General features: G+C 35.1%; 2 protein-coding genes across 9 annotated transcripts; both read right to left on the bottom strand.

Annotated features, from left to right (window-relative positions):
* Positions 1 to 224: 224 nt before the first annotated feature.
* Positions 225 to 3,545, bottom strand: LOC120433122. 5 transcript variants are annotated; one of them, XM_039598711.1, is made up of 7 exons: positions 3,416 to 3,545; positions 2,788 to 3,141; positions 2,335 to 2,619; positions 2,084 to 2,176; positions 1,614 to 1,709; positions 1,510 to 1,535; positions 225 to 887 (listed from the first exon to the last, which is right to left on the bottom strand). In XM_039598711.1, exons 1-7 carry the CDS (start codon positions 3,474 to 3,476, stop codon positions 804 to 806), a joined length of 999 nt encoding a protein of 332 aa, XP_039454645.1. In that variant the 5' UTR covers positions 3,477 to 3,545; the 3' UTR covers positions 225 to 803. The 5 variants fall into 5 exon arrangements, with proteins under 5 accessions (XP_039454645.1, XP_039454646.1, XP_039454647.1 ...); XM_039598712.1 differs by having other exon boundaries at positions 2,788 to 3,057; positions 3,416 to 3,501; XM_039598713.1 differs by lacking the exon at positions 2,084 to 2,176.
* A 2,303-nt stretch (positions 3,546 to 5,848) lies between these two features.
* On the bottom strand, positions 5,849 to 9,640 carry LOC116326041. Of its 4 annotated transcripts, none has more exons than XM_031747133.2 (9): positions 9,528 to 9,640; positions 8,990 to 9,331; positions 8,614 to 8,880; positions 8,336 to 8,431; positions 7,781 to 7,867; positions 7,666 to 7,694; positions 7,458 to 7,514; positions 6,754 to 6,816; positions 5,849 to 6,574 (listed from the first exon to the last, which is right to left on the bottom strand). In XM_031747133.2, exons 1-9 carry the CDS (start codon positions 9,586 to 9,588, stop codon positions 6,458 to 6,460), a joined length of 1,119 nt encoding a protein of 372 aa, XP_031602993.1. In that variant the 5' UTR covers positions 9,589 to 9,640; the 3' UTR covers positions 5,849 to 6,457. The 4 variants fall into 4 exon arrangements, with proteins under 4 accessions (XP_031602993.1, XP_031602992.1, XP_039454526.1 ...); XM_031747132.2 differs by having other exon boundaries at positions 8,602 to 8,880; XM_039598592.1 differs by lacking the exon at positions 8,336 to 8,431.
* Between the last annotated feature and the right edge of the window lie 1,084 nt (positions 9,641 to 10,724).

Genomic DNA, 10,724 nt, shown 5'->3' on the forward strand with positions numbered 1-10,724 from the left:
CCAGAATGTTTTATAACACATGTATCTGCACTTCGATTTAAGTAATGAATGTCTGTACTTTAGCCACCTCCAGCTGCTAGCCTCTGTCAGCCTCTCTCACCACACAACTTCCTGTTCTCTCACCTCAAGTCTCAGCTTGTTTTATTTCAGTAATTTACAGAACCATGAAGTATAGTGTCACAAATATATTAAGAGAGCATAAAAAAGATCCACTTGCACAGAAACAGTCTTTATGTGGTTTATTAACGAATGTAAAAGAGAAACTGTGGTCAAGTAGGTCAAATGGGTAGATACGTTTAGAGTGGAACTAGAACTCTCTTCTATACATAGAAGAGAGTTGATTGGGAAGTGGTTTATTGGCTACCTATTCCTCGGTTTGTACATCCTCAACTCCTCTTCTTCTATCTAAGTCTATTCAACCAAAGATGTGAGTGAAGGTCTGAACAGGATGAACAGGATGTGATAAAACTCATACAAGTTCAAGACCTAAATATAAATCCATAGTCAGAATACTGAAACACAAAACAACTATGTATATGGTCTTGATGCATGCTCAATCAGATCATAGCGGTTTCAGGGGGAACGTGTTTCGTCAAATATCCGAGTGATTGAAGAAGACTAAAGAAGTCACTTGGATGAATGACGAAACATTTCTCCCACTGAAAACAAAACACGCAGATGAGCAGAATGAACTTAATGGGAACGACTTACATCGTTATCTGTTTTATACGATTTAATCTATAAAACTGGATGAGATGATACTGGTAATATAAAAGCCATTTCCTCTGCTGAGTTGAAGTTGATCAGTTGAATCTGACTGAAGCAGCAGAAACCCCGATGTTTTCATAATGAATTGTAACATCGTCTTCATCTTGATCATAATGTATCTGTGGGAAACAAACAAACAAAACAAAATAAAACATATCATAATGTGAGTTAAGACAAATACCTTTTAATAGCTTCTGTAATTGTCTCTAGTTTTTTATTTGTTTGTCTGCATGTCTTATTTTCAGATGGTTTTTCATCAGGTTACTTCCTGTTTTATTTTGAAGGTTAGTTTGTCATGTCTCATTTGTGTCTGTGTTTTTGAGTTTTTGCTACCGCTGTGCAGCCATGTTTGTTTAGTTGTCATTTCTACTTTAACTTCTTTTGCTCAGACCTGCCAGTCTGCTTTAAGATTATCAGCTGTTGGGTCCAGCTTAACTATTCTACCACAGGTGTGAGATAAATATAGCTTTAGTAAAACTTTATAAGGAGAAGGCAGCATCAATCACTTTCCCAAAATAACTGTCACGTGCAGATTCACAGGAGTTCTAACCAAAACCCTCTAGTTTTAAATATGATGAAAAACAACTTATGAATCCTCTGCTGAACCACATTTAGCTCAAGAAATTTAAAATAATCTCATGAACATCATGAACTACAGCTATTAGTAAATAACAAATGTCAGAAAACAACCTTTAGGACTTTTACCTTTTATGTTGGATTACTAAGTTTTTTTTTACTTACTGTTTTATCCATCTTGGTCGTGTTCCCTAAAATGAGAAAAGGAAGTCAATTTCAGTCTAAAATAAAAATTCTAAATCATTCAAACTTCTCATTATTAAATTTGCCTTTAGTCCTTGTCCATATGTTGACTGTCACAGCAGTTATTAAAGTTGCTGCTAACCCCACAGAGATAATAATGGACCTCAAAGATACAGAAAAATCTGAAAAAAACGAATAAAAATGTCAATTTATTAAATAATTTGTTTAAAGTTTTCTGTTTCTTTTAAATTCTGTCTTTTTAAAGATCCAAATGTTTACCTAACTTCTTGAAAGCATTTAAAAATATTCAGATGCTATTGTTTTTGTTGATAAATGTAAAGCAATTAAACATCTAACGTTTGTGATTGCATAATGTTTAATAAGTTTTTGTACCTCATGAAACATTTTTTCAGTTTTTCTCCTCATGTAGTGCTTGTTTAGGTTCTTCATTTATCAAGTCCGGCACATTTTAATCTAAATTATTAAGTGTCAGAAAAATAATGAATAAAAAAAGGATTATTAATGATGATAAAATAACATATTTGTGGGTGACTACCTTGTGAATCATCCTTCATTATTGTTGTATTTGTTTCTGAATTTGTGTTGCTTTCAGTTTTTCTGGATGGTGTCTTTGTTGATTTTGTGTCACCTGAATAAATGTATAATATCATTTTAAAAAAAAACAACTACATGTTTTTGTTTTATAAATATAAGGAAAAAAGCATTGTGGTAAAAAGAAACTTAAAATCAGTCAAATATATGTCTTAGGGGATTTTATTCACCTTAAACAGTTGATCATAAACTCACCTGTTTCTTCACCTGATGGCTGAGAAGTGAAGGTAAACAGCTGCACTTTTCCTATTTTACTGTCAGTCACTTCACATGCCAATATGTTATATCTTGATGAATAAAGAAAGTGAGACTCTGGAATGGACACTGTGGTGGAGCAAACAGTCTGTGAAGTCACTATTTCGTTGTCCTCTTTGTCCACATCTTTACCTTTAATTTGCCACATCACTGTGTGATGACACTCTCCATGTGTCAGCACAGAGCAGTTTAGTATCCCCTTATCAATGTTCTTATGTTCAGTCACTGGTGAATATAATCAAATATAATGAGAGCAAAATGAAAAAAAAAAAGAAATATAAGGAGAGAAAAACAGAGTAAATCAGAAAAAAATATCCTAATCAATGTTATTATAATTGCTGTTATGTTTTTTAAGACAGTTTGGGCTGAAAATATTTTGATGTAAATACTCACAGGTAATAACAGAGAGATCAACGAAAGACTGACGAACCCGAGTGTGTTTAGATGGTGTTTCTTTGACTTTGTATTGTTGACAGGAATAAAAACCAACATCCTCAACTTTGAGCTTCTTTATAAGCACAGAACAGTTCGCTGTAACACTCAGTCTGTCTGATTTAGTTTTGGCATGTTCACCAATCTGTCCAAGTGTGATCAGCTCTATTGTTGTTGGTTTGTTTCTTGAAGCAAACGTCCACGTAGTACCATCACAGTTATTCTGCTGATCTATCAGATTTAGACAAGGCAGAGTGACGTCATCTCCAACTTTCATAAAAATGGATGTTTCATTTAGAGATACTGTTGAGAAGGCTAAAGAGAAATATAAAAAATAAATTAGAATGCAGCAGTTTTTACAGTCAGAGTGAAGATCATTTCAGACACAAGTTTATAAAATGTCCCATGATCCCCTAAAACAACAGAGCATGCTCAGCTCTCTTATTTACTGTAAAGGTTATTGATTGTAATAATCACTAACCTGTAAAGGTTAATGATTATTGTAATGATCAAACCTTATTAGAAAGGTTTGATCACTAGAATCAAACTTTATTTTTACTGCTGTTTAAAATATTTCCTGTATTCTTACCTGCAATCCGAATCATCAGCATCAGACATGAAAACATTTGAATCCATCTGAATTCATCCATCGTGCTTCTCTGTCTCACTTCTTTCTCGTTCTCGATCTCGACTGTCACAGTCTCTGAACTGATGACTCTTTAAACTTGTTTCCTTGGAATAGTGAAGTGTCACTTATTCATCGTAACTTGTGCAATATTTGTTCTTTTTGTTCTTTTTTTTTCTTTATTTAGATTGAACAACAATAAGAAGAAAAGGAAATGATGAACAACCAATGACTTATATGTTCAGTATAAGAGGGAAAATATGACAGTATAAAACCTGTTTAATAGTTTAAACAATCTGTTGTGTTCTTTTACAGCAGTGTGAGGAGAGCAGGAGGGACGGCCCTGCTCTCCTCCTCAGACTATCTTTAGGTATGTTATTGATAAATGTGAAACTGATCAAAGAAGCACTTACAAACAACAACCTGGTAAAAAGTAGAACTGGACAATGGGTATATATACAGAGCAAATGAGGCTAGTGGGAGGAGCTGAGGTTGATGTAGCTGATGGCGCAAAACTTCAGGATCCACCAACACAGAGAAGGCAAGAGCATGGTGACACATCAGTAACATGTGACACTGTCATGTAGCAATAACATCTCTTCATACAGTGAACACTTTAAATTATTTAACTGGTATCAAAGTCTCCTGAACAATGCTTGACCTCTGAACTGAGGTTTTACAACTCATGGTCTGTCCCACTGTCATCCAGATGCATCATCTAACATCTGTATGTTTTGTGAGTCTCGTGCGTTCATATTTAGAAAACATATAAAAGAAGAAGTGGTTTGATTTCTGGGTGCAGTGTGTGATTTCACCATGTCCTCATCTGTAGGGTTCAAACTCAGTCCATGAATAACAGGAAGATTCCAGTTACATCTGGAAGAAAACAGTCTCTATCAAGGAAGTTAAGTTCTTGTTAACACCCACTTAGAGATGATTTGTTCAGATAGTTTAATGCCATTACTTAATATTAGTTATACATGATCATTATCTAGAGTTATTATCCTTGTTAATCTTTAGAAATTTCTTTCTGATGAGGCCAAGACGAGGTATTTTCACCAGAATGTGGCAGCAAAAGCATCAGAGCTCTGGTGGTTTGACTCTATAATAACAACCAGACAATATCAAAAACATAAATGGTTAACTCCCTAAGTTATCTCAGACAGAATTGTTTTTTTGTTCTAATGCTGTGTAAGATGCATTTGAATTATGTTTTTTCTTCATTAAGACCTCTTTTGGAGCTATGTGCCCTTCAGTAAATACATTTTTGTTCATGTTTTTTTATATCACTAAATGACTGTGGCAAGAGCCAGTAGCACATGTAGTTGGTGTGGTGATTCAGCGTGTCACAATCTTTAGATTGTAAAGAAATGTGTGGAAAATGATGATGTGTTTTGACCTGTGACATAAGGTTTCGACACTCAGTATCTGTTCCACTATTTTCTAATGTATGTTCTCTATCATTTACACTCTTTCACAATGAGTCACATACATTTATATTTAGAAAACACATAAAAGAAGAAGTGGTTTTTAACTCTAGTCAGCGTGTAGTGTGGGATCTCACCAAGTCCTGACTGGTTTGAGGCTTCCACTTTGGTGGCCTCAGAATCTCGTCTCTGCTTTTTCCAGATGATGAAGTGTAAAGTGGCCAGAATGAGATTTAGCAACTCTAAGTCCGAGACCGTGGTTCTCCACTGGACAAGGGTGGAGTGCCCACTCCAGGTCAGGGACAAGCTGCTGCCAAGTGGAGGAATTTAAGTACCTTGAGGTACCTTGAGGACTCACAGACAGATCTACAGTTATTAGTAAACAACAGATATCAGAAACACAATCTTTTGAAACTTGATGTTGTTTTATAAAACTGTTTCGTTCCCTTAAATGAAAAAATAATAATGTAACTTTCAAATGAAGGATCTATGAAGCATTTTTAACATAATAATATGTTTAAAATATATCATAGCTGCATCTGTGTCTTTAGACACATAGCTAAAACAAAAATTGGAATTTTCTCTGCAATCACAAAAAAGATATTGATACAGACTACATTAAGCTGTTGTGAGATCAGAACATTTGATTGTCAGTAGATTTGGTTATTTACTTGATTTGAATTGGGGTTCTTTTTAATACATTTATAAATCACTCCAATTTCCCAGCCTGACTGAGCATTTGCACTGCTAAAGCTCTGACAGCTCAAATGGTCATTCTGGTCCCACAAACGCCAGGAAAACTCTTAGATGTTCATATTCATGCTGCTGTATTTCAGAGCTATTTATGTGGCACAAACGAAACCTACACTGTATTAGAAAGGTGGTTTAAATGTTTTGGCTAATCAATGTAGTGACGTAAGACCTTAGTAGCACAAAATACGTCCATAAAGAAAGCAAATGGATTACAAAACAGAGACAGATCTTTATTTTATTGCTATTTTAGTTACACAGAACTGAATGGCTTTTTGGATACATGTAGATATTGATACTTGCTTTAAGTTATGGAAAAATACTGGTTCAGTTATATACAATGAAATGTTTACAATGTCTTGAGAGACAAAGAGAGAAAGAGACATTTATTTACACAGTTTTGTGCTAACCTAAAAAAGGAAACATAAACATGACTGTTTGGTGTAATAATTGTTTTCTGCTCACCCAGCCGTCTCTTAGAGATTCTGAGCAGTTCATAGACATGTAAAAGTAGCAACGAAACCAACTGTATTTCATAAACATATTGTAAAAAATGATTATTTTTTAATTTAAGTGTTGATGTTTCTTTGGGGGGGACACGAGTTGCCTGTGGGGGTTTCAGCTCGGCACTCTTCCAATAACCGGCATTTTACTAAATCTCTTGGAAACATTAAGCTCAGCATCCATGAGAACAACATTAAGACAACCTTGTGAGGCAATCTAGCTAACAACAGCAATAACTTAATTAACATGTTGCGATCACACTGCCTCAAGTCAAAACAAAAATTTCCTTTCCATTAAATACGAGTGCTTTTTTCAACTGCTTGAGCTATGTGATTGCAACATTGACAGTAGAGTAGAGGTTGCTGGGATCAGCAGTGGATGCAGAGGAAGGAGCCTTCACAGTGCTGTAGGTCACAGCATCGCCTTCACCATCACGATGAACCTGAAAAACAAAAGGAATTTGAATGATGCATGAATTAATAACGTTGAACTCCTCAGTGCCTTATTTTGCAATTTTGATGAAAGTTATCTGAAGCCTATCAAAAATAGGTTGTAATGTAATAGGTTCTTCCTCTGCACATGCTCAACATTAACCATATTAGGCAGTGTTTGCCAGCTTACCCGGGTTTTACTGTTGCTATTCTTGGTGTAGCTGATGGTGGCATAGGAAACTTCAGGCTCCACCTACACAGGGAAAAAACAGCAGAACATGCTGTCACCTCACTAATATGTGTGATGCTGTGTCATATAATAATAACAACTCTTCATCTGCTGAACACTTAAAAAATCTTTAACTAGCTTCGAAGTCATATGGGGTGGCATATTGTGGTGCTCTACCTCCTGAGCTACAGGAGGTAGAGCAGGTCACCTGTTGATTGTAAGGTTGGTGGTTCGATCCCTGGCTCCTCCAGTCTGCGTGTCAAGTGTCTTTGGGCAAGATACTAACCCCAAGTTGCTCTCTGATGCATCCATCGGAGTGCGCATGTGTAAGAATGTAGTTAGGAAGCACTCAGTTTAAAGAATGCATGGGTGCGAATGTGGTATGTTGTATAGAGCACTTTGAGTACTCTGGGAGAGTAAAAAAGTGCTATATAAGAATCAGTCAATTTACCAAGTCTTGTAAACTGTCTCAAAATGTTGTTTTTGCATTAAAACTGCTGTTCAGTGTTGAAACTGCTGTTCAGTGTTGAAACTCCTGTTCAGTTGCATCATCTTACTTCCTTATCCTTTCTATAGCTTCAATGTTTCTTATGCATTTATATTTAGAGAACACATTAAAGACAAAGTGGTTTTAACTCTGCTCTGGGTGTAGTATGTGATCTCACCAAGTCCTGAATGGTTTGAGGAGCAGACCGAGTCTCTGTGGGCTTCAAACTCAGTCCCTGAAAAAGTAGACATAGTCCAGTTACATCTGGAGGAAAACTGTCTCTGTGAAGCTAGTTTAGCTCTAGTTTAAGACCCCTCAATGATAAACTGATATTGCTTATTTAATGTCAGTTGAACAAACACTTAATTATGTATATTAAAACTCACAGCATTTTCATACATCTGTGTTTTGTTTCCTGAAAAGACAAAAATATTCACTGTAAAACTCTGCATTTGTCAAACCCTCTTGATTTATAAAAGTTATATCTGTAAATGTTCTCACCTTTATTTTTCTTCCATCTGATGACAAACACAGCTGTTACTAACAGTATAACCAAACCAACAGCTCCGGTGATGTACAGTGAAAGATCTGAAAGAAAAAGTATATAATGAAACATAAAAACATATTTGGATAAAAGGTTTTACAAATGTTTGAAAAACTTTTCATGCAGCTTAATTTTCTTTACATTGCATACAAAATACGGTTAAACTGACATGCTATATATGCACAATAACTTGATGAGAATGAAGGTTTAAATTCAGACATGTGACTTTATAGGCAGACACTGTCTGACCACATAAATATATCTCCACTACATCACTTCTCCAATGACTACAAAGATATTCAGAGGTGAATCAATCACTGAACTGCAAAAATCAATCATTTTCTGTTTCCTGTAAGATAAGAGGCTTATTTCGAATATCTGAAATGTAAGTAAATGTAATGGAACAAAATGGAGAAGAAATATGTAAAAACAGAAGTTTAAAAGTCTTCTTAAAGTTCCAAACAAAGAGATATTTTTGCTGAATTTTGTCAGTTTAATCATCATAATCTAACCTGTTATGGAAGGACTACTTTTTGTTATTGTGGTTGTTCCTGATGTTGTGTCGCTTTCAGATTTTCTGTTCATTTTTGTTGTTGTTTTTGGGTCAACTGAATAAATGAAAAAATAGGGGAAAAAACATGTTCAAAATTTGTTTCATAGGGTGCTTTATGTGTTTTATATAGAAGAACATTTTTTTCTGCTTAAAAATGTACATTTTTCTATCAAATAAATATTTGAGGTGATTTTAGTCATTTTAAACATTTGATCATGATCTCACCTGTTTTCTCACCTGAGGGCTGTGGGCTAAACACCTGTACTCTTCCTGATTTAGTGTCAGTCACCTCACAGTCGAGTATTTTATCAGTTGATGAGTGGAGAAAGTGAGACTTTGGAACAGACAGAGTGGTGGAGCAGTCAGTCTGTGAAGTCACTAATTGTTTGTTCTCTTTGTCCACATCTTGACCTTTAAGCAGCCACTTCACTGTGTGATGACACTCTGCATATGTCACCACAGAGCAGCTTAATGTCACCTCATCAGTGTTCTTATGTTCAGTCACTGGCAACGATGGAGACAAAGACAGCTCAAATTAGTCAAGTTATCTTAATAACTATGATTGTTGTTATGTTTGAAAAAAATATGAAACTATTTTGATGTAAATACTCACAGGTAATAACAGAGAGATGAACCAAAGACTGACGAACCAGAGTGTGTTTAGATGGTGTTTCCTCGACTTTGTATTGTCGACAGGAATAAAGACCAACATCCTCAACTGTGAGCTTCTTTATAAGCAGAGAACAGTTCGCTGTAACACTCAGTCTGTCTGATTTAGTCTTGGCTTCTGTACTAATCTGTCCAAGTGTGATCAGCTCTACTGTTGTTTCTCTGTTTCTTGGAGTAAAGACCCACGTAGTACCATTACAGTTATTCTGCTCATCTATCACATTCAGACAAAGCAGAGTGACGTCATCTCCAACTTTCATAAACATGGATGTTTCATTTACAGATACTGTTGAGGAGATTGAAGAGAAATATGAAAATAAATTAGAATACAGCAGTTTTTACAGTCAGAGTGAAGATCATTTTAGATACAAATTTCTAAATAGAGCATGCTCAGCTGTCTTGTTTAATATAAAGGTTAGTGTTGGCAATAATATTGATAACATTTATTTTAACTGCTATTAAAATATTTCCTGTATTCTTACCTGCAATCTGAATCATCAGCATCAGACATAAAAACATTTGAATCCATCTGAATTCATCCATCGTGCTTCTCTGTCTCACTTCTTTCTTGTTCTCAATCTCGACTGTCACAGTCTCTGAACTGATGACTCTTTAAAACTTTGGTACTTCCTGTCAGTAGTGAGATTTCACTTCCTCAGCAAAATGTCTTTAGTTCTCTTTTTTCCTGAAGTTTACATTTCATAAATGAGTATCTCACTCTTTGTATGAAATTGATGATGTAATTTTTTATACAAAGTGATGTTATATTAATATATAGCAGATGCTCATTGTGTCCATTCCCACAGTGTATTTATAATAATGATATGCATGGCACATCATTATTATAAAGATTTTTTGGTGAAGGTGAGAAATGTATTAATTCAACAGTTAAAGGGTCAAACTCCTTAAACCCAACAAAATTTGACTTTTGATGTCTGAGAGATTATTTTAGTTTATAAAATAAAACAGATGAGATGACTTAGTGAACTGAAATCCTCCTGTTCCTCATTCTTAATCTTAAGTAATTTCTTCCTGATGAAGTCAAGAGGAAGTGCTTTCTTCAAAAAGTGGCAGCAACAGCATTATCAGAACTCTTCAGGTTTGACTCTATAATAACAACTAGATAAATAAAAGAAGCATAAATTGTTCAAATACTAAGAGATGTAACTAAATGATTATTATTATTATTAAATTATTATTTCTTACAGAATTAAGGTTGAGCCGTATTGCCAGTATATGTGCACATTTTATTGTGGGTTTTTTTTCATTGTGTTTGAGTGTTTTTTTGTTTTTTAGCTTCTGAACTTCACTGAGCTCCGATGAGTTTAATTTACATCATTGTTTGTTTTTGTGAGGTTTGTGAGAGGTTTATTGAGATGTTTTCATTCTGTCTGAAAATAAATCAAGTTAATTTGCAAAGTAAAGTATCATAGTCAATAATAAAAAGAATAATGATGCAGACTTCACGGGAGAAGGGAGTGGGAGACTGACAGACAGATTCATGCAGCGGCTGCAGTGATACGGATACTGTACTGGTCCGTCATGGTGAAGAGAGAGCTGAGCGTAAAAACGAAGCTCTCAATTTACGGGTCGATCTACGTCCCAACCCTCACCTATGGTCACGAGCTGTGGGTAGTGACCAAGAGAACAAGATCGTGGATACAAGAGGCGAAAATTAT

This window comes from Oreochromis aureus, linkage group 15 (genome assembly GCF_013358895.1).
Source record: "Oreochromis aureus strain Israel breed Guangdong linkage group 15, ZZ_aureus, whole genome shotgun sequence".
NCBI classification, from domain to species: domain Eukaryota; kingdom Metazoa; phylum Chordata; class Actinopteri; order Cichliformes; family Cichlidae; genus Oreochromis; species Oreochromis aureus.

Excerpts from the sequence above, each read along its gene's own strand:
- LOC116326041 (XM_031747132.2), bottom strand. The coding sequence starts at position 9,588 with ATGGATGAATTCAGATGGATTCAAATGTTTTTATGTCTGATGCTGATG. Across the intron at positions 8,881-8,989 it reads TCATCTCTCTGTTATTACCT|TGACTGAACATAAGAACACT; the intron begins GTGAGTATTTAC and ends CATCGTTGCCAG. Across the intron at positions 8,432-8,601 it reads GCCCTCAGGTGAGAAAACAG|TTGACCCAAAAACAACAACA; the intron begins GTGAGATCATGA and ends TCATTTATTCAG.
- LOC120433122 (XM_039598711.1), bottom strand. The coding sequence starts at position 3,476 with ATGGATGAATTCAGATGGATTCAAATGTTTTCATGTCTGATGCTGATG. Across the intron at positions 3,142-3,415 it reads GCTGATGATTCGGATTGCAG|CCTTCTCAACAGTATCTCTA; the intron begins GTAAGAATACAG and ends ATTTCTCTTTAG. Across the intron at positions 2,620-2,787 it reads TGATCTCTCTGTTATTACCT|TGACTGAACATAAGAACATT; the intron begins GTGAGTATTTAC and ends TATATTCACCAG.